We start from the raw sequence: 20723 nt of genomic DNA, 5'->3' as shown, positions 1-20723 counted from the left end.
GGCAGTAATGATCTAATTCATATTACTCATTGGCTGCCATTGACCGTGATAGACGTCCAATCCATTTGAACCAAGAACCAACGTTTAAAAAGGACTGGATGTGCAGTGCCGTCAAATGTTTGACAGAATTTGATTGGGAGGCATAAAGTTAATTTTGGGTCACTTCTTTGTTCGTTTTAGAGTACTTCCTGTTGATTTTGGTTCACTCACTGTACATCTCGTATATTGTTTCAGTGAAACCTGTATTTAATGTTTCATACTGTGCACTTAACATAATGAAATCTGACTTAAAGGGGGGGAAAGAACCCTATCGTTTTTTAAATGTTTAAATATGTTTTTTTGTTTTTTTTAAATTATATACGTATGTTTTATTTGGTTTGTTTGCACCCTACTTATTGTTTTATAGCACTGTATCCAAATGTGTGTTAAAAATTACATTTTTGCCCTATTAACCATATGTATGGTTCTGAAATAATACTTTTTTAAAGGGGACTCCTGGGCTACTTCCTGTCAATTTTGGGGTCATTGAGGAAGTTTTTGCAGTAGCTTCAAAGAACTACTACTCCTACAGGAAATAATTTATTACAATTTTTAAATGAAAAGCATTTCATTTTTAAAAACTTTAGTAATACCGTATTGGCCCGAATATAAGACGGTGTTTTTTGCATTGAAATAATGAGAGGGACGTCTTATATTCGCGGTCTAGACATCATACCCATTCACGACGCTAGATGGCGCCAGATATCACTGAAGCGATGTTCTGGCATGACAGATCTCGGCTACGCTCCCCCTTCATGACGCTAGATGGCGCCAGATATCATTGAAGCGATGTTGTCAGGTTTCAAGACTACAGTTCCAGTTAGACTTCACTTTGATGGTTAATGCAGTTATTCCAATTTTGTTGTTTTATCACAATAGATTGGTTTATTTACATTTCAAAAACCAGAAGCCATTCATTTACGAATGTGAGTGCACTTTAGTTTACGTATTTAAATGTTCAGATATTAGATTTGAGTGAGGCAAAATAACATGCTTTTTCTTGCAAATATATTGTTATACTCATTTGTTTCGGATCTACTGTAATTTTCAGTATAAAAATTCATTTGGTGTTCAAAAAGTTTTTCAAACGAGTCTTGAAAAAGAGGGGGTCCTCTTATAATCAGAGTAGTCTTATATTCGGGCCAATACGGTAGTTTAAAAAAAATACAAATTACAATTCCTTAAAGATTTCATTTGTATCATATAAATATATATGAACATCAGGGGCACAAAATTGCTTAAAATTCACGTATCAAATATATTTGACCAAACACACATGGTTAAATTAAGCATAGCCCGTGCATAGTCGGAGTTGACTTTTGGCAGGAGGGCAAAACATTTTGATGAGCCTGAAACGCAGTGTCAGCTATAAAATTCGTGCTGGTCATGTGATCTGTTCAAAAAAATAAGTTTGACCTATTATGAAATACTTTATAGGATTGTTGTTGATTTCGTTCATTTTGTTGTTTTATTACAACTTTTAATGGCAACATTTTACCTGCTGGGTCTTTAGTCAACTACATGCAATTATATTTTTTAGCCACTAGGGTGGGGCACTGCCCTACCTACCAGGGCTGAGCATAGGATGAAGGAGGGGCAGGTTTTGATAGACCAAAAAGGAGCACATTAACAAGAATTTAACACATGGGGGGGCGGGGGTAATTTATTACAAAATGGAAAAACTATATGAGAAAATTAAGAAAATTACGAAGTATTATTATTTTTTTAAATCCCCGGAATAAACCTCGTGTAAAAATTTTCACGATTTGCTCGAACACGGTTTATAAGGGTAACACTTATTTCCAACCACCAGATGTCCTCGGACTCACCACCACACACCCAGGTCGAAGAGGAAGAACGTGTGGGTGAGTTGGGGGGAGGGGTGTTGGGGCGGTGAGGTGGCTTTTTTTTTAGTAGTTCAGTGTTTGGTGGCGTGCCTGCACAATGGGCCAGCACACACATAGATACCAAAAAACATAAAAGCGCAGTCAGAAGTGGTACTTTGGGCATGTAGGTGCAAGAGCTCAAGCACCCAACCCCCGCCCGCACGTGCCAGCTACCTGCCTCCCCTCGATCTCCACCTATGGATTGGACGCCTACTAGAGGAAGAAGTCATTTCAACTAATGATTGGACATTTAACAAATACAAGTTTTTATTGAGAAAGTGATTTCCTGCCCTTTTTGAGCTTTTTCTTGCCGGTTTTCTTTTTGTTTTTTTTCCTGGGGTCGGCCATCACGCCTTTGAAGCTGTCGCGTCCTCGACCTTTGACCTTGGGACCCTTCTTCACCGCCGGGGCAGCGCGGCGCTCTATCTTGGTGGACCTTTTCACCCGGATGGCGCGACCCTCCAGTTTGGAACCGTCCAGCTTCAGCGCCAGTTGGACCGAGTCCGGACTCTACTCGAGAGGGAGGAAAAGCGGGGTCAAGGGTCAAGGGTCATAGGTCACGTGGCGCACAAGCGGGCGGGCGGCTACCTTAAAGAGGATGTAACCGAAGCCTTTCCCCAGTCCCGTGTTGTTGTCCCGCACTAGTCGGACCGCCTCCACCGCGCCGCATTCTTCAAAATGGCGGCGCAACGGTAACTCCTGCAGCTCTGGCGAGAGGGCAACATGGACAACTTTATTTAAGGGTAGGGTCGTGGCCTGCCGCAAACTTAAGATGTACTCAAAGTAAGACGTTTCGACGCCTGTGCTTCGTCCACCATTTAGTCTCCAGCACTGTAGTTTATACTTAGCTAGCGTTATGCCGTCCTTTTTTTTTACACAATGGACCCAAAGAAGAAAGCTGGGGGCACCGACGGGTCACTTCCTGTTCGCTTCGGGTCATTTCCTGTTGACTTCAGGTCACTTCCTGCTCACTTCGGGTGACTTCAGGCTACTTCCTGTCCACTTCGGGGCACTGACTAGGTCACTTCCTGTCCACTTCGGGGCACTGACTGGGTCACTTCCTGTACATTTCGGGGCCTGCCGGGTCACTTCCTGTCCATTTCGGGGCATTTGGGAGTCGCATCCTGTTCTTTTCGGGGCATTTACGAATCACTTCCTGTTCATTTTAGTGCATTAACATGTCACTTCCTAGACACTTCCTGTTGACTTCAGGTCACTTCATAATCACTTCAGGCCACTTCCTGTCAACATCGGGGCACTTACAGGTCACTTCCTTTTCATGTCGGGGCATTTCCGGGTCACTTCCTGTCCATTTAGGGGCATTTCTTGCCACTTCCTGTCGATTTCGGAGCACTTATGGGTCACTTCCTGTCGATTTCAGGGGATTTACGGGTCACTTCCTGCTAATTTAGGGATAACTGACGAGTCACTTCCTGTGTATTTCATTGCATTTGCGGGTCACTTCCTGTCCATTTCGGGGTTATGTGTGGGTCACTTCCTTTTCACTTTCTGTCCATTTCGTGGCACTTACAGGTCACTTCCTGTTCCTTTCGGATCATTTACGGGTCACTCATTTCAGGTTACTGAACAGGAAGTGACTCGAGAATGTCCCCGAATAAATAGGAAGCGACTCAAAATCATCAGGAAGTAACCTGTAAATTCCATTATAATGAACAGGAAGTGACCTGTAGATGCCCACAAAAGAATGTGAATACTTTGGTTTCAGTGCCATTGAGTTCAATCCAGTCAAAATGAATTGGATGTCAATGGCAGCCAGTTAGCTAACGTCAACACTACTCTAATGAAACACAGCAACCAGTGCTAGCAACCAGTGACACCTTTTCAAAACGATATATCGACGACCTTTTGGGCTTCAAAGTATCATAATATATCACCTTGTTGATATATTGTCACATCCCTACTAAAGAGTCGACGACGGGGACTCACCGAAGCTGAGGTTCCCCACGAAGATGGAGCGCTTGTGGTCGTGCTGCGGACGCAAAACTCCCGTCAATCAAATGATAAAAGTAGCCCATCGGGTGAGCGGGCGCCTCACGTTTTGCTCCGCCTTGCTGCTCACTCGGTCCACGCGGATGAAGAAATCTTTCTGGATCTCCACGCCGTTCCTTCGAGGGACAAAGCGGTATAAAAGGAGTCGGGACGGGACGGGCGAGTCTGCGGTCAACTGAGACCGACCTGCGCAGCGCTTTGGTGACCCCTTCTGGCTCCTTGAAAACTACGTAGGCGTTGACCCGACCTGCGGACGGGTGAGCCTGGCGCCTGACACACACAGTATATATAAGATGGCGTCTTAGGAACGCCGGCACACGCAGCGGTCACTCACTTGATGGCGGCGACTCTCCGAGGCACGCCCGGATCCTCTCGCACCTGCCGGGTGGACGCCGTCACGTGACTTGAAGCGAGTTAGCTCGGTACGCTTTTCTTACCATGGAGCGGAAGCGGACGGACTCCACGGCGCCGTCGGCCCGGAAGAGCTTGAGCAGCGTCTGCGGCCAGACAACGTACACACAATGTCAATGCCTGTAGATTTGCGGGCATTTCGGGGTCACTTCCTGTTGATTGGGGGCCATTTGACATCACCGCATTGATTTTGAGGAGTTTGGAAGTCACTTTCTGTTAATTTGGGGGCATTGTGGGGTCACTTCCTGTTGGTTTGGGGGCAATTTGGCGTCACATGTTGATTTTGGGGGCACTAGGGTCACTGCCTCTTAATTCGGGGGCAGTTTAGGGTCACTTCATGTTGGTATGGAGGCTTTTCAGGGTCACCTGTTGATTCTGGGGAGTTTTGGAGTCACTTCCTTTAGATTTGGGGGCATTTTAAGGGCATTCTGGGGTTACTTCCTACGAATTTGGGGGCATTTTGGGGTCACTCGCTATAGATATGGGGGCATTTTAGGGTCACTTTCTGTTGGTTTGGGGCATTTTGACGTCACCTGTTGATTTGGGGGGACTTTAGGGTCACTTTCTGTTGGTTTGGTGGCAATTTGGGGTCACGTCTTGTTGATTTGAGGGCAGTTTAGGGTACTTGTTGGTTTGGGCGCTTTTTGGGGTTAAGTGTTGATTCTGGGGAGTTTTGGAGTCACTTCTTTTAGATTTTGGGGGATTTTAAGTATCACTTCCTATTGGCTTGAGGGCATTCTGGGGTCACTTCCTACAAATTTGGGGGTATTTTGGGGTCACTCGCTATTAATTTGGGGGCATTTTGACGTCACCTGTTGATTTGGGGGTACTTTGGGGTCACTTTCTGTTGGTTTCGGGCAATTTGGGGTCAATTCCTGTTGATTTGGGGGCAATTTGGCGTCACATGTTGATTTTGGGGGCACTAGGGTCACTGCCTCTTAATTTCGGGGCATTTTGGAGTCACTTCGTGTTGGTTTGGGGGCATTCTGGAGTCACTTCCTACGAATTTGGGGGCATTTTGGGGTCGCTCGCTATAGATTTGGGGGCTTTTAGGGTCACTTTCTGTTTGTGTGGGGCAATTTGGAGTCATTTCCTGTTGATTTGGGGGCATTTAGGGGTCCCATTGGGGTCCCTCGCTATTTTGACGTCAACTGTTGATTTGGGGAGTTTTGGAGTCACTTCCTTTAGATTTGGGGGCATTTTAAGGGTCACTTCCTATTGGCTTGGGGGCATTTTAAGGGTCACTTCCTATTGGCTTGGGGGAATTCTAGGGTCACTTCCTACAAATTTGGGGGCATTTTGGGGTCACTGGCTATTGATTTGGGGGCATTTTGACGTCACCTGTTGATTTGGGGGTACTTTAGGGTCACTTTCTGTTGGTTTGGGGGCAATTCCTGTTGACTTGGGGGCATTTTAGGGTCACTTCCTGTTGGCTTGGGGGTATTCCGCAGTCATTTCCTGCTAATTTAGGGGCATTGTGGGGTCACTATATTGATTTGGGGGCATTTTGACATAACCTGTGGATTTGGGGGCACTTTAGGGTCACGTCCTGTTGGTTTGGGGGCAAATTGGGGTCACCTGTTGATTCTGAGGAGTTTTGGAGTCACTTCCTGTTGATTTGGGGGCATTTTAGGGTCATCTCCTGTTGGCTTGGGGGTATTCTACGGTCACTTCCAGCTAATTTAGGGGCATTTTGGGGTCACCTGTTGATTCTGGGGAGTTTTGGAGTCACTTCCTCTTGGTTTGGGGGCATTTTGACGTCACCTGTTGATTTGGGGGCACTTTAGGCTCACTTTCTGTTGGTCTGGGGGCAATTTGGGGTCAATTCCTGTTGATTTGGGGGCATTTTAGGGTCACTTCCTGTTGGCTTGGGGGTATTCTGCAGTCACTTCCTGCTAATTTGGGGGCATTTTGGAGTCACTTGAGGAAGATTTGGGGGCACTCTGGGGTCACTGTTGGTTTGGGGCATTTTGGGGTCACATCCTGTTGATTTTGGGGTGTTTTGGGGTCACTGCCTATAGATTCACAGGCATTTCATGGTCAATTGGTCACTTCATGTTGATTTGGGTGCATTTTGGTATCATCTCTTGTTGGTTTGGGAGCATCTGGGGGTCTTTTTCAGTCAAGATTAGGTCACTTCCTGTTGATTTGGGGGTATTCTAGGTTTAGTTTTGGTTTGAGGGCATTTTGGATTCACTTCCTGTTGAAATTGGGGCATTTAAGGGTCTCTTTTGATTTGGGGGCATTTTGAAGTCACTTTCTGTTGATATCAGTTCACTTCAATGTGGTTTTGAAGGTCTGTATATCGGCCTCATATTGGCATATGATAAAATATAAAATAATTGGCAATTTTCAAACTTTGTTTTTATTCAAATTTTGTATCAGCACGAGTCAGGCCAGACCTTTTTGGTGCAGTCGCCGGGCAGATTTCCCACAAAGGCCGTCCTGCCGTCCTTCTCTCGCTCTTTCTTCTTGTCCTCGCGCTGCCGCTGGCGCTTGAGCGCCCAGTGCTCGGCCTCCGTCTCCACTTCTTGCGCGGCCCGCTTCCGCCGGACGGGCGCTCGCTCGGCCTCGTCGGCGTTCCGAAGGCTCGCCTCCCTGAAACGCGGGAATTGAAGCGTATACGGGATGGCGCCGTAGTCGCATTCGCAACCGACCTGCTCTCCAGCTTCAGCTCAGCTTCCGTTTTTACTTTAGGCTTTTTCTTGCTTTTGGTGTCTTCCACCTTGGCTGCGTCTGACCCCTCGACGAACTGCACAACCTGTGTCGAAAAAAAAAAAAGAAAATTGAATGTCTACTAAACGTTCTCATTTTTTTCGGGCTAATCCGAGGCTGTTCCGACCAGTGTGACTGACATACCAGCGGAGCTGGTTTAAAGAGGACTCCCGCTGCCGGTGCGGCACCAGCGCCGGCGAACAGCGCCGAAAGCGAGGCGGAAGCCGCACCACTGCTTTGGGTCAGACTTCCCGACACCTGACCCACACAGTAGTCCGACGACGACTCGCCGCTAAACACAACAAGCAAAGGTTGAATTAGTCATCATAATTAAATGAAACAAGAAGCAGAAGAAAACAAAATGTGATATCTGTACAGTTTCACGGCCTGGTGTTGGAATCTGTATAAGGAGTGTTTCTTTAGATTTTGCACTCCATCAGAAATTGCTAAATTTATGGTTCCCCACATGCGCGTAATGTTTTTGTTGTTTGTACATGTCTTCGCCCATGCATACTGATTATCAGAGACTTGAGTAGACAAAGGGGATCATCTTGAAGTGTTCTAGGGTTTCCCCTATACAAAAAATATTTGTAAAAATTGTGGCACACCGCCAAACCAAAATAAAAGCTGCCACACCTTGCAAATTTTTTTTTTAATTATTATTTAAAGATACATTCTAACATAGACTTCATAATGTACTGACGGGACACGGGGCGCGGAGCTGATTCATAGGGGGCTTATCTCCGTCAAAGCTTACCAAGAGGAAACACAGACGAAGAGCTTTTTTTGTTGAAAATTCTTGTGAATAAATGCTTAAATTCCCGTATCGTTTATAGATGTGGACGTAAAACAGTCTCGATTTTTCGTTAAAAGCAAAAAAACGTGCAGGCAGCATTTATTTTAGCTAAATATCGCGAACCATGATGCTAGTAAGCAAATTAGCGGCTGCCATATGTAAACAGAGGGCTTTTTCCCTTTAAATTCTTGTGAATAAATGCTTAAATCTCTGAATTCTTTATAGATGTGGACGTAAAACTGTCTCAATTCTATGTTAAAAGCCTCCAAAAATATATATATATTGAAAAAAAGGTGCAGTTAGCATTTTTTTTACGTAAATATGTTGAAGTACAATGATAGTCGGTGAGCAAATTAGCGGCCACCATATGTAAATAAAGCTTTTTCCGTTAAATTCTTGTGAATGAATGCTTAAATTCCTGAATTCTTTATAGACGTGGACATAAAACTGTCTCAATTCCTTGTTAAAAGCCCCCCCCCCCCAAAAAAAACATGCTGTTACCATTTATATTTTACGTAAATATTGCGAAACATGATGCTAGTCGGTCAGCAAATTAGCAGCCACCATATGTAAACAAAGAGCTTTTCAGTTATAATTCTTGTGAATAAATGCTTAAATCCCTGAAGTCTTTATAGATATGGACGTAAACCAGTTGTGATTCTTGGTTAAAAGCAAAAGACGTGCATTTAGCATTTATTTTACGTAAATATTGCGAACTACGATGCTAGTCGGTAAGCAAATTAGCGGCCACCAAATGTAAACAGAGCTTTTTCCGTTAAATTATTGTGAATAAATGCTTAAATCCCTGAATTATTTACAGATATGGACGTAAAACAGTCATGATTCTTGGGTAAAAGCAAAAGAACGTGCATTTAGCATTTATTTTACGTAAATATTGCAAACTATGATGCTAGTCGGTTAGCAAATTAGCGGCCACTATATGTAAAAAAGAGCTTTTCCGTTAAATTCTTGTGAATACATGCTTAAATCCCTGAATTCTTTATAGAATAGTAAAACATGTTTGCGGAGGGCGGCTGCCAAGGAGGCAATACCTCCAATATGATTTCGCATTTATACAAAATGGTTAGGAAACACAGTCATGAACGTTTCCCACCAGCTACGAGAGTTAACTCCAGCGTGTTTAGTGTGTCTAGTGGTGGTAAATCCTGGCGTTTTCTCTCTCTGGCAACTGTCTGTGTTGAGAGAGCGTATCTGTATAATGTAAACAGGATCCGAGTCATACACACTTGCGTTTTATGCAAAATAAGTCAATTATTTTTTTCTGATGGTAAAAATGTTGAGCTGTGGTTGGTGTTTTTCTTCAAACATTATACTTATGTTCCAATTTGCTAATGTTTTGAAAAATAAAAATCCTGTTCAATGAAAAAAAAAGTTTTTATTTTATTTTATTTTTTTAACACATTGCAATACCGTGAAAGTTATATTTTGGCGTGAGGTTATCATATCGTCAGAATGTCATACCGGCACATGCCTACGTGTAACTAGGGTGACAATTTGAAAAGTAGTGAAGTAAAAAGTACAGATACATGCTGTAAAATGTAGCAAAGTAAAAAGGACCAATTCATGTTTATACTCAACTCATTTTCTCCCAAAAACGTATAAATATGTTCTATTTTTAATTGTTTCAGTGTCCTAAAGATGTAAATACGTCTCTTACGTTTTTTTTTTCATAAGAGACATCTCTGGGTTCTGATTCAACTGAGCTCCAAAGCACAAAGCTGAGAATCCATTTTAAAGCAATAAAACTGGCCATTGGAGGGCAGTAGCGCATTTGGTAAGACCCGCAACCCGATTGAACGGCAACGAACGGCCGGGCCGCCGGCAGAAGGATGCCAGGCGGCGGACGACCGAGCAGAACAACCGAGAGGACGCACGGGATGCCAGGCGCGGGACGACCGAGCAGAACGACCGGGACCACCAGTTCAGCGGACGATGTCGTTGAGTCCGTACTGCTTGCCGAGCAGACCCCGCAGAGACTCAAAAAAAGAATCCATCTTTCTGAGACAGGCAGTGATGAGGGAAAAGTTTACCCGGTTGTCGCGGCAACAACAGCGTCATCTCAGTTATGTATAAATTGTTACTTTGCAATCAAAAGCTCTATTTGTCTTGTTGTTTATGTTATTTTGTAAAAGGAAAACATTATTCAGATGTTTGGGATGTAACTAAAGCAAAAAATAGCTGTGTTAAAGTCAAACTTATGTTTGAAATGTATGCTTTCACAAAAAGCTAAATTTCTTGGGGGGGGGGGTCATCAGAAATTGGAAAATTGCTCAAACTAAGCTTTTTTCTAACGCTGATTTCTAAAGGATGGAAAAAGATATGAACTTACTTTTTATCCTGCTGAAAGAAGAGAGTAATCTTTCTTTTGGTGGGTTCGGTGGAATGTTTATATAGTAATAGAACAGAATTTTCTGTGGGCCTTGCAAAATCTGTCAAAATCCAGTAAAACGGCTGGGAGCGAAGGGCCTTGCTCTGGTGAAAATGGCTGGGAGTGAATGAGTTAAGTATAAACAAAAATGTACTTTCCACCAATGATCGAATTCTAACAGAACACCAGCCAGCATTCCTTTTTTCTGTCCTTAAAAAAATGTACTTATCTTACAAATTTGTTACTTAACAACTCCAGATTTGTATATAGTCATTTCTTGTCCATTATGAGAATAAAATAACCTGAAAGGAGGTCGTCTTTGGCACCACTTTCTCTTCAATTCCAAATATTTGTCCATTCGAGATTAGCAAGTTATTCCAATTTAAAATAAACACACACAAAATTGGAGATGACAGAATCTAAATCACGGTTGTTGTTGCGCTTGGACGCCAAAAATATTGGACCTATTTCAGTTTTTGTTAGGTGCAAAGGCAATGGAAGGATAGTGTCAACAAACCTCGGAGAAACTTTCGTCTTCATGATGTCAATCAGCAGTCTTCCGTCTAGGAAAAATTTGATCAAAAGTTCGCTTTTCTCGAGATTCAGGCAAACATTTTCTTGCTATTTAATCAAGTTAAGGAGGGACGAAACGACGACTAGTTATTTAGCACGCGGGCGGATGCCTAGCTTAACTCGCTAGCCTCGTGGTCCTTTAGCTAAATAGGTCCGCAGCTAAGCAACAAAGTTCCGGATTCACCATTCAAGTTAAGCCTTTTGTTTGGATAGTACTAATTAGATTTTTTTTAATCCTAGAACATAATTTGGGAAAACTAGAAAGTACCACTTCATTTGAGGATGTTTTGGCCTTCCTTGAGGCACTTCCCCTAGAATTTTCGGCTCACATGTGAGGAGCACCCGCCGCAATGTGCGTCATGTAAAAGAGTCCCCGCCGCTTCAAATGTTGCCGGAAGAAGAGAAATGTAGCATCTTTGCTGTCTAAAGATTCTTCAAAGACTATAAAAGTATACCCCTTCATTTCCTTTTCAATTTTAAAAGAATGGCTTCAGTTATTAGCCTTCATCAAGTACGTGTGATTGAATGAACAATTAAAGCCAATGTCGTTCCTTGACAGAGCCGACTTGGATGGCAGCGGAGCTCCCGGAGGACGCCCTGGGCAGGCGGGTGTTGTGCGGCCAACACCGAGCAACGGTCCGCTTCGTGGGCGCCGTGCCGCCTACCGAAGGTAAGCTCAACAAATGGAGAAAAAAACACCGGTAGGGTTGCCAAATAGCAGAGAAAGTCTCCATCCAAGGGGCTCTGGAAGTCACTCACAGCTGAGGGTGCTGAGGATCTTATTTTGTTTTTCCCATTGTTAGAATTTCTGAAGTTAAGCGGTGCCAAGACCTCAGTGGGGTCAAGGGAAAACAGTATTAGTTATTAAAAATTAGCTTTTAGTTGTGTTCGTGCCTCCATGACCGAGAGGATGCTGTCTTACCTTATTTTTGTCATGTAAAAGTGCCTTCCAGATTGATGACCATCCTGCCGGTGTTCTCAGATTTATCAGATGTTGCTTCCGAAGCTTGCGTGGCGGTGAATAAGCGACGCGGTAAACGAATGAAGAAATGTACAGTATTAAACTTAATTTGATTGCTGGCTATCATTTTCTGCCCAACAGATTATAATGATGCGTAACTTTGCACATTGAGCTATAAGAGCATTATCGTGTACCTTATTTGCATTTAAAGCACGTAAGATCAGGGCGGCAGACAGTTGAAAAAAACCAAGGCAAAGATGCAACTCGCAACAAAGGGGTCAAGAATACAAACTGTCAAATGGCAGCAAGTCAGTATCCCGGCAAGCCGCCGAGGATCGGTTTAAAGACACTGCTGATGAGCTTGAACTGGATGCAGGTACGACATTATCCCACATCTCTGTAACAAGACAATCTGACCAAAAGCAGAATGTGACAAAATCATGCCGGTCGTCGTACTAGCTTCGCTTGCTAGCTAGCACAGCTTTTCTCCCAGTCCAGCCCAACCGCGTCATCACCCCCAGCGTGCGTTGTGCCCCCAAAACATGGCGTCCTTAAACAATGGCAATAATATACTAAGGTATGAAAATGTATTTGAACCTTTTGGAATTTCTCACAGTTGTCCATAATGTCACCATGAAATGTGAGCTGATCTTTGTCAAAATCACACAGATGAAAAAACAGTGTCTGCTTTAACTAAAACCACCCAAGCATTTATAAGTTTTTGTATTTTGATGAGGATAGCATGCAAACAATGACAGAAGGGGAAACATTAAGTAAGTAAACACTCTGCCTACGGAGACTTAAACAGCAATTGAAACCAATTTTTACCAAACAATTTAAGTCAGGTGTGTGCCCAATCACTGCTGAGTGGTTTAAAACGGCCCTGACCACTACAAAACACACACCTGGTAAGAAATGTCTTGATGAAAAGCATTGTCTGATGTGCATCATGGCTCGGTCAAAAGAGCTGTCTGAAGACCTGCCATCAAGGATTGTGTAGGAAAGGATACAAAACCATCTCTAAAAGTCTGGATGTTCATCAATTGACAATCAGAGAGGTTGTCTACAAATGGAGAGAGTTTGGCACTGTTGCTTCTCTCCCCAGGAGTGGCCGTCCACCAAAGATGACGCCAAGAGTTCAGCGCAGAATACTCAGAGAAGTAAAAAAGAACCCTAGCAAATCTGCTAAAGACTTCCAGAAATCACTGGCACAGTCCAATATCTCTGTGCACACATCAACTATATACCCAAGAATTGTGTTCATGGGAGGACTCCACGGAGGAAGCCACTGCTGTCCAAAAAAAACATTGTTACTCGTTAGATGTTCGCATAGAGGCACTTGGACACTCCACAGAGGTTTTGGCAAAATATTTTGTGGACTGATCAAACCAAAGTTAGTTAATTGTTTGGGAGTGACACACAACGTCACTTGTCGAGGAAAAATGGAACAGCTCACCAACATCAACACCTCATCCCCACTGTGAAGCATGGTGGAGGGATGACCATAACTTGGGGCTGTTTCGCTGCCTCAGGGCCTGGACAACTTACAGTTATTAATGGAAGAATGAATTCAAAAGTTTTGCAGGAAAACCTGAGGCCATCTGTCAGACGCTAAAAAGAGGAGGGATGCTGCAACAAAACAATGATCCAAAACACAGAACTTAATAGAATGGTTTCAGAAGAAGAAAATACACGTTCTGGAGTGGCCAAGTCAAAGTCCAGACTTGAACCCTATTGAGATGCTGTGGCATGACTTAAAGACAGCGATTCAAGCCAGACATCCCAGGAATCTCACTGAACTACAGCAGTTTTGTAGAGAAGAATGGGCCAAGATTAGTCCAGATCGATGTGTAAGCAGCAGCTACAGGAAGCATCTGGTTGAAGTTATTGCTGCCAAAGGGGGGGGGGGGGGGGGGTAAAAAATATTAAATGTGATGGTTCATTTACTTATTTTCCCCCTGTTCTCGAAATTTCCAGGTTCGCGGTGAGTCAGCAACCAGCACACTTTTGCTCAATAGACGATGTTTATTGATTAAAAAATGCAGAATAAATGAGATTTATTGATTATAATCCCTCAAGAGCAAGCAAACAAGTATCAAAAACAAGCATAACAAATGGCAACGATGACGCTAGATTTGAGTTTGTCAATCCCAGAATCCCCGCGCTACCGTTACAGCACAACCAGGTGTTCCTTGGCAATGAAAATCGCTTACAGTGACAAATGAGCGGGACCCAACACTCCGGTAAGGCGGCGAAGGAACAAAACCAGGCGATCCGTACGTGACCCGCTGGCGGACTTCACTGGTCGCCCGGAAATGCCCGATTTTTGTAGGAACGCGCCACAAGGGGGCGGAGACAGCCAACCTCCGCTCCCAGGCGGCGCAGCCCTGTCCAATGAAAAGCTACTTTTGGTGCAGCCCCTCGAAAAAGGGGCTTTTCTTCATGTGGTTCCCAGGGTGTGCCGTCCGGTAGCAGATGTTGTGTTCCCACGGTAAATATTATGAGTGCAAAACAAGTTATCTCGTGAGATTCCCTCCTAACTATGGAACCCAGGCGTGTACTATGGTGCAAAACAAGTTATCTTGTGAGATTCCCTCCTAACTATGGGACTCAAGCGCGTACTATGGTGCAAAACAAGTTATCTCGTGAGATTCCCTCCTAACTATGAAACTCAAGGTAAAAAAACAATAGAAGTTGTTACAATCTAGGTCACAGAAGCAATCATACATCACTAAAGCATAATGTAATATTTTCCCCCATCTCCCCCCTTCTGTCATTGTTTGCATACAATCCTCATTAAAATATGAAAACCTGTAAATGTTTGGGTGGTTTTAATTAAAGCACTTTTTTCATCAGTGTGATTTTGACAAAGATCACATTTGATGGTAATTTTATGCAGAAATGTGAGGAATTCCAAAAGGTTCAGATACTTTTTCATACCACTGTCGATATATCGGTTTTGATTTTGGAAAAAAAAAAAGATTTATTATCTAACTCCTTCGGTGAATCCACTTTTGAAACAAGGCTAAGAACCACTGAGCTAGACATTAGGTGAAAAGAACAGACGCCTATTTGGAGAAGTACCCTTCCGAATTGTAAAACACTGCTAATTTAATGACCCTGTAAGGAGGTAGAAAGTTCACTTTCTCATGAAGTCAGCGAACGGACCTAATGGTACTATAACCCTGCGCACCACAGGTGTTTTCCGAAATTTCCGGGTTCGCGGTGAGTCAGCAACCAGCACACTTTTGCTCAATAGATGATGTTTATTGATTAGAAAATGCAGAATAAATGAGATTTATTGATTACAATCCCACAAGAGCAAGCAACAAGTATTAAACAAGTTGTAACGATGACGTTAGATCTAGTTTGTCAATCCCAGAATCCCTGCGTCAAGGTTACAGCACAAGAAAATGTTCCTTAACAATGAAAATCTCTTACCGTTGACAAATGAGCGGGGAGCCAAACGCTCCGGCAAAGGAACAAAACCAGGCAACCCGTATGTAATCCTTTTGGAGACTTCCGGGGAGTTGGGGGAATCTCCCGACTCTTATAGGCACGTCTGACGCGGGGACACGGGTGGCCACTCCCTGCGAAAATGCACCACCCGAACTCGTGAGACCCCCCCCCACGCCGCAAGGGTATGAGATTCCCCCCCAGTTGAGGCTCCCAGCGGTTAAAGTAGAATGTTTAAGTTATCTCGTAAGATTCCCTCCGAGCTGTGGGACTCAAGCACGTACTATGGTGCAAAACAAGTTATCTCGTGAGATTCCCTTTTAACTATGGGACCCAAGGTGAAAAACAATAGAAGTTGTTACAATCTAGGTCACAGAAGAAATCATACATCACAAAGGCATAATGTGCTAATGTTAAGGCATCAAATAATATTTTCCCCCATCAACAGGCGTATGGTTGGGCGTGGAGTGGGACGACCCGACCAGAGGGAAACACGACGGCTCTCGTGAAGGCGTGCGCTACTTCACCTGCAGGTATTTTCATCGCGTGTATGTACGCCACCGCGTCTAGTCTCCTTCATTGTCCGCGTCCCATCAGCCACCCGACGGGAGGCTCCTTCGTGCGTCCGTCCAAGGCCAGCTTCGGCGCAGATTTCCTTTCGGTGTTGCGGCAAAGATACGACGACGAGGAGTCGGACGAGGAGATCAAAGTTTCCGGCAAGACGCTGAAGTGGACCGAGGTCAAGGAGCGCAGGTGCGACGTGCGCCGAGGCTTCCCGTTTTTGCAGACGTCCACATGTTTTTCCGCGTGTCGTTTCTAGTCTGGAGAGCTTTTCTGTCATCTTGCTGGAAAACTGCCCGGTGAACGGGCCGGGAGTGGATGGACAGATCCGCCAGACCACGCCCAGTATCTTTTGGACTTTGTTGACATGACGTGAAGACAGGCAAGGGTGTTCAAACTTTTTTCCGCCAAGAAAGATGGATGGGGCAACTTTTGAAATCCTTCCACTTTCATTTGTTAAACAGAGGATTGGAAACTGATTTATTTGAACTTACAAGTGCGGCAGCTATCAATTATTTTAGTAGTCGACTCATCTATTAATTAGCTTGAATAGTAATAACAACTATAAATAAATGAGGATCTAAGTACAAGAAGAGAAGAATTGGCTAACTTGCGTAGCAAAAGTCTGCTAGCTTAAATGTTATATAATGATACTGTTTACAAAAATTGGCTATTTTGCATAGCAAAAGTCTGCTATACTATATAATGCTTATGTTTACAACAATTGACTAACTTGCATAGCAAAAGTCCACTAGCCTAAATGCTATATAATGCTAATGTTTACAACAATTGGCTAACTTGCATAGCAAACATTTGCTATCTTATAAGCTATATAAGGCTAATGTTTACAACAATTGGCTATTTTGCATAGCAAAAGTCTGCTTGCTTAAATGCTATATAATGCTAATGTTTACAACTATTGACTAACTTGCATAACAACAGTTCGCTAGCTTGAATACTATACCATGCTAATGTTTACAAAATTGACTAACTTACACAGCAAAAGTCAGCTAGCGTAAATGCTATATAATGCTAATGTTTACAAAATTGGGCTATTTTGCATAGCAAAAGTCTGCTAACTTAAATGCTATATAATGCTAATGTTTATATAATGCTAATGTTTACAAAATTATTTTGCAACGCAAAAGTCCGCTAGCTTAAATGCTATATAATGCTAATGTTTATATAATGCTAATGTTTACAAAATTATTTTGCAACGCAAAAGTCTGCTAGCTTAAATGCTATACAATTCTAATGTTTACAAAAATCGGCTATTTTGCATAGCAAAAGTCTGCTAGCTTAAATGTTATATAATGCTAATGTTTACAACAATTGACAAACTTGCATAGCAAAAGCCCGCTAGTTTAAATGCTCTATAATGCTAATGTTTACAAAAATTGGCTATTTTGCATAGCAAAAGTCTGCTAGCTTAAAGGTTATATCATGTTAACGTTTACAACAATTGACAAACTTGGCATAACAAAAGTTCGCAAGCTTAAATGCTATATCATGCTAATGTTTACAAAAATTGACTGACTTGCACAGTAAATTTTTGCTATCTTATATTCTAAATAATGCTAATGTTTACAACAACTGACAATTTTGGATAGCAAAAGTCTGCTAGCTTGTATGCTATATAGTGCTAATGTTTACAATGCTAATGTTTACAAAATCACAATATAAATGTCCGCTAGCTTAAATGCTTTATAATGCTAATGTTTACAAAATTGGCTATTTTGCAGAGCAAAAGTTTGCTAACTTAAATGCTATATAATGCTAATATTTACAACAATTGACTAACTTGCATAGCAAAACTCTGCTAGCTTAAACGCTTTATAATGCTAATGTTTACAACAATTGGCTAACTTGCATAGCAAACGTTTGCTATCTTATATGCTAAATAATACTAATGTTTACAACAATTGGCTATTTTGCATAGCAAAAGTCTGCTAGCTTGAATGCTATATAATGCTAATGTTTACAATGCTAATGTTTACAAAATTATTTTGCAAAGCAAATGTCCGCTAGCTTAAATGCTATACAATGCTAATGGTTACAAAAATTTGCTATTTTGCAGAGCAAAAGTCTGCTAGCTTAAATGTTATATAATGCTAATGTTTACAACAATTGACAAACTTGCATAGCAAAAGTCTGCTAGCTTAAATGCTATATGATGCTAAAGTTTACAACATTTGGCTGCTAGCTTAAATGTTTATGCTAAATAATGCTAATGTTGACAACAATTGACAATTTTGGATAGCAAAAGTCTGCTAGCTTGTATGCTATATAGTGCTAATGTTTACAATGCTAATGTTTACAAAATTATTTTGCAAAGCAAAAGTCCTCTAGTTTAAATGCTATACAATGCTAATGTTTACAACAATTGGCTATTTTGCATAACAAACGTTTGCTATCTTAAATGCTATATAATGCTAATGTTTATAGCAGTTGGCTATTTTGCATAGCAAAAGTCTGCTAGCTTAAATGCTGTGTAATGCCTGATTGACAGCAATAAATTTGATGTGCTTCAAATGGATTAGATGTGTAATAGTGATAAAGTCATTACTGGGAAGAGGGAGGGTGCATCTTAGGCAGAAGAAGATCGTTGAGCAGATTTGTAGTTCTTAACACTTTGTCCAGATGTGCGCTGGTTGAACCTGAGCGGCTCCCTGCTGTGCGGCTGGGACGACGTGGCCGCCGTGGCTCGGCAGCTGGAGCATTTGGAAGGTCTTCATCTCAGGTCGGAGTCCGGAGTTTCCCCTCGCTCGGCCCTCTTTGTGAACTGTGACCTCTTCCGGCAGTTTCAACCGACTGCGTTTACCCTCGGAGATCGCGGCGCACCGAGGGGCTTTCAATAACCTCCGGGTCTTGACCCTCATGAGCTGCCGGCTGACGTGGACGCAGGTAGGAACCGAGGCGAGGCGTCCGTGGAAAGGCTCTTAACGTTATGTACGGCCAGGTCCTGGAGTGCGCCCCCATGTGGCCGCACCTGGAGGAGCTCATCGTGGAGGACAACGACATTACGCGCTTGCACAGGTGGAGCCAAAAGAGAAATGACCGACAACGGGCGTGCTTCGGCTAACTTTTGATCTCTGTTTCAGGCCCGAGGGCGTCTTCGGAGAGCTCAGGTGTCTCGACCTGTCCAAAAACCCTCTGCAGCAGGACAGCTTGCTCAACCTGGCCCATCTGCCTAGGTCAGTTCGTTAACACACCCCTTTTCTGTTCTGTTCACAACCCAAATTGTTTGAGAGTTTCAGATGACGCTCGCCACGCTAAATGCTAATGTGAACGCAAATGCTATGCTAACACTATGAGTTAGATGTGGGAACCTCTGGCTTGCTCATGATACGATATGATTTGCGAAGACCCATGTCTTGTGCTGTGAATGTTCTTGTTTTCACAGACTACAGCATTTAATCATGACTGACACAGACTTCTGTGACATCCGCTTCCCTGACGCCGCGCCAGGTAAGTCCGCGTGTCGCTCGGGGACACCTTCCCGACGTCCTTTCCACACGCTCTTGCCTCCGTTTTGGTCAGGAGCGGAGACATCGTCGTTCGCGTCGCTGGAGAATCTCAACTTGAGCTGCAACCGCATCTCCGAGGTTAGAAGTCACCTTCCTGGCCGATCGGTAATGCGGCTAACGCGGCGCTCTTCTCCCGTTCAGTGGCGCGTGATCGACGAGCTGGGCAAGCTGCCGTCGCTTCGCCAGCTTTGGTGTCGCGGGAACTTCTTAGTCAGCGATGACCGCAACCCTAAGACGGCCAATCAGATGCTCATCGCCAAACTACCACACCTTTGCATCCTCAATGGAACCGAGGTACGCCCAAGTTCAGGTTTAGTGTTGCGCTGATGCCAGTTTTTGGCTCCAGATCCCATCACATTTATTGAAAGCATACGCCTTTTAATGTTCTCATGACATGACCATTATCTACTGTATGTTGTAACAATAACCAATGAAGTTATCCACATGAAAAACTGACAATAAGTGAGGCAATATAGAGGAAAAAGAATTTGAATTTGACGTGTGGTTACAGGTGACCCTGCAGGAGCGGAAGGGTGCGGAATGCGACTACCTCAAGATGTTCGGAGAGGAATGGATGCAGTCCGTGGCGCGGAGTCCATCCCGCCGGGAGTTTTCCAATCGCCATCCTCGTTACAGCGCCCTGGTGGACAGTAAGAAATGATTGGATTGGAACGGTCGTCCATTAGGGGCGGGGACATCTGGGTAGCTCACGATAAGATTTGCGGTACACATACCTGTCAAGTTGTACGGTTTTGGCGTAAAGTGAGCACTGATTTTTAAATGTGTACGCCGTATGTTCAAAATCTGTACGTTTTTCGTGCATTACGTTTTTTTTTCCTCCGGATTTTGTCACCATTTCGGCAACGAGACAATGTGCGTTACGATGCGTTACTAATAGGGCTGCAGCTATCGAATATTTTAGTAATCGAGTAATCGACTGAAAATTCTATCGATTAAACAAGTAATCGGATAAAACATTTTTTTTAGGTAAAGAGCAATTATAAATATACATGAGGAAAAAAAGACATTTAATCCAATATTGAACCATTTTCAGTCAATCAATGTCTTTATTTTCGATGTACATTGTTGAAAACAGCCAACAATTGCATCACAGATGTGACTAGAAAAAAAATTCACTGCTTTCACTCAAAAAACTTCTAGATCTTATAAAAAAAAAAAAAAAAACATATTTCTTACCTAAAAATGTAATTGCGCTTGATAACACACATCACTTGAAAGCTACGTGTTTTTCCCCCGTGTTTCAATTGAATTTTCATTTGTGTCAAGCTATTTTTAAGTTCTAGTAAAGTTTTAAGTTAGTCTAAACTGTAAGTACTGATAGGATTTTGAGTTTTTGCAGTGTTGAAAATAAATGTATGATACTTGCTGTATTGGAGCA

The 20723-nt window shown here is 43.0% G+C and overlaps 2 protein-coding genes across 2 annotated transcripts in view; one reads left to right on the top strand and one right to left on the bottom strand.

Annotated features, from left to right (window-relative positions):
- Nucleotides 1–2146: 2146 nt before the first annotated feature.
- On the bottom strand, nucleotides 2147–11122 carry rbm34 (RNA binding motif protein 34). The gene is made up of 11 exons (XM_057842495.1): nucleotides 10764–11122; nucleotides 7206–7353; nucleotides 7004–7107; nucleotides 6749–6944; nucleotides 4373–4432; nucleotides 4270–4313; nucleotides 4122–4205; nucleotides 3982–4051; nucleotides 3873–3915; nucleotides 2514–2632; nucleotides 2147–2435 (listed from the first exon to the last, which is right to left on the bottom strand). The coding sequence occupies exons 1-11, from the start codon at nucleotides 10784–10786 to the stop codon at nucleotides 2193–2195; spliced, it is 1134 nt and encodes a 377-aa protein (XP_057698478.1). The 5' UTR covers nucleotides 10787–11122; the 3' UTR covers nucleotides 2147–2192.
- The window catches only part of tbce (tubulin folding cofactor E), a 13285-nt gene continuing 3568 nt past the window's right edge, over nucleotides 11007–20723 (top strand). Inside the window, exons 1-13 of the mRNA XM_057842492.1 lie at nucleotides 11007–11268; nucleotides 11379–11489; nucleotides 15685–15769; nucleotides 15834–15989; nucleotides 16057–16142; nucleotides 18438–18537; nucleotides 18599–18701; nucleotides 18757–18833; nucleotides 18899–18991; nucleotides 19201–19265; nucleotides 19338–19402; nucleotides 19466–19618; nucleotides 19836–19974. Coding sequence (XP_057698475.1) covers nucleotides 11390–11489; nucleotides 15685–15769; nucleotides 15834–15989; nucleotides 16057–16142; nucleotides 18438–18537; nucleotides 18599–18701; nucleotides 18757–18833; nucleotides 18899–18991; nucleotides 19201–19265; nucleotides 19338–19402; nucleotides 19466–19618; nucleotides 19836–19974 — 1222 coding nt within the window. The 5' untranslated portion in view covers nucleotides 11007–11268; nucleotides 11379–11389. The remainder of the gene's footprint in view (nucleotides 11269–11378; nucleotides 11490–15684; nucleotides 15770–15833; nucleotides 15990–16056; nucleotides 16143–18437; nucleotides 18538–18598; nucleotides 18702–18756; nucleotides 18834–18898; nucleotides 18992–19200; nucleotides 19266–19337; nucleotides 19403–19465; nucleotides 19619–19835; nucleotides 19975–20723) is intronic.

The sequence above is a fragment of the Corythoichthys intestinalis genome, chromosome 8 (assembly GCF_030265065.1).
Source record: "Corythoichthys intestinalis isolate RoL2023-P3 chromosome 8, ASM3026506v1, whole genome shotgun sequence".
NCBI lineage: Eukaryota > Metazoa > Chordata > Actinopteri > Syngnathiformes > Syngnathidae > Corythoichthys > Corythoichthys intestinalis.
This window is presented reverse-complemented; position numbering and strand designations above follow the sequence as displayed.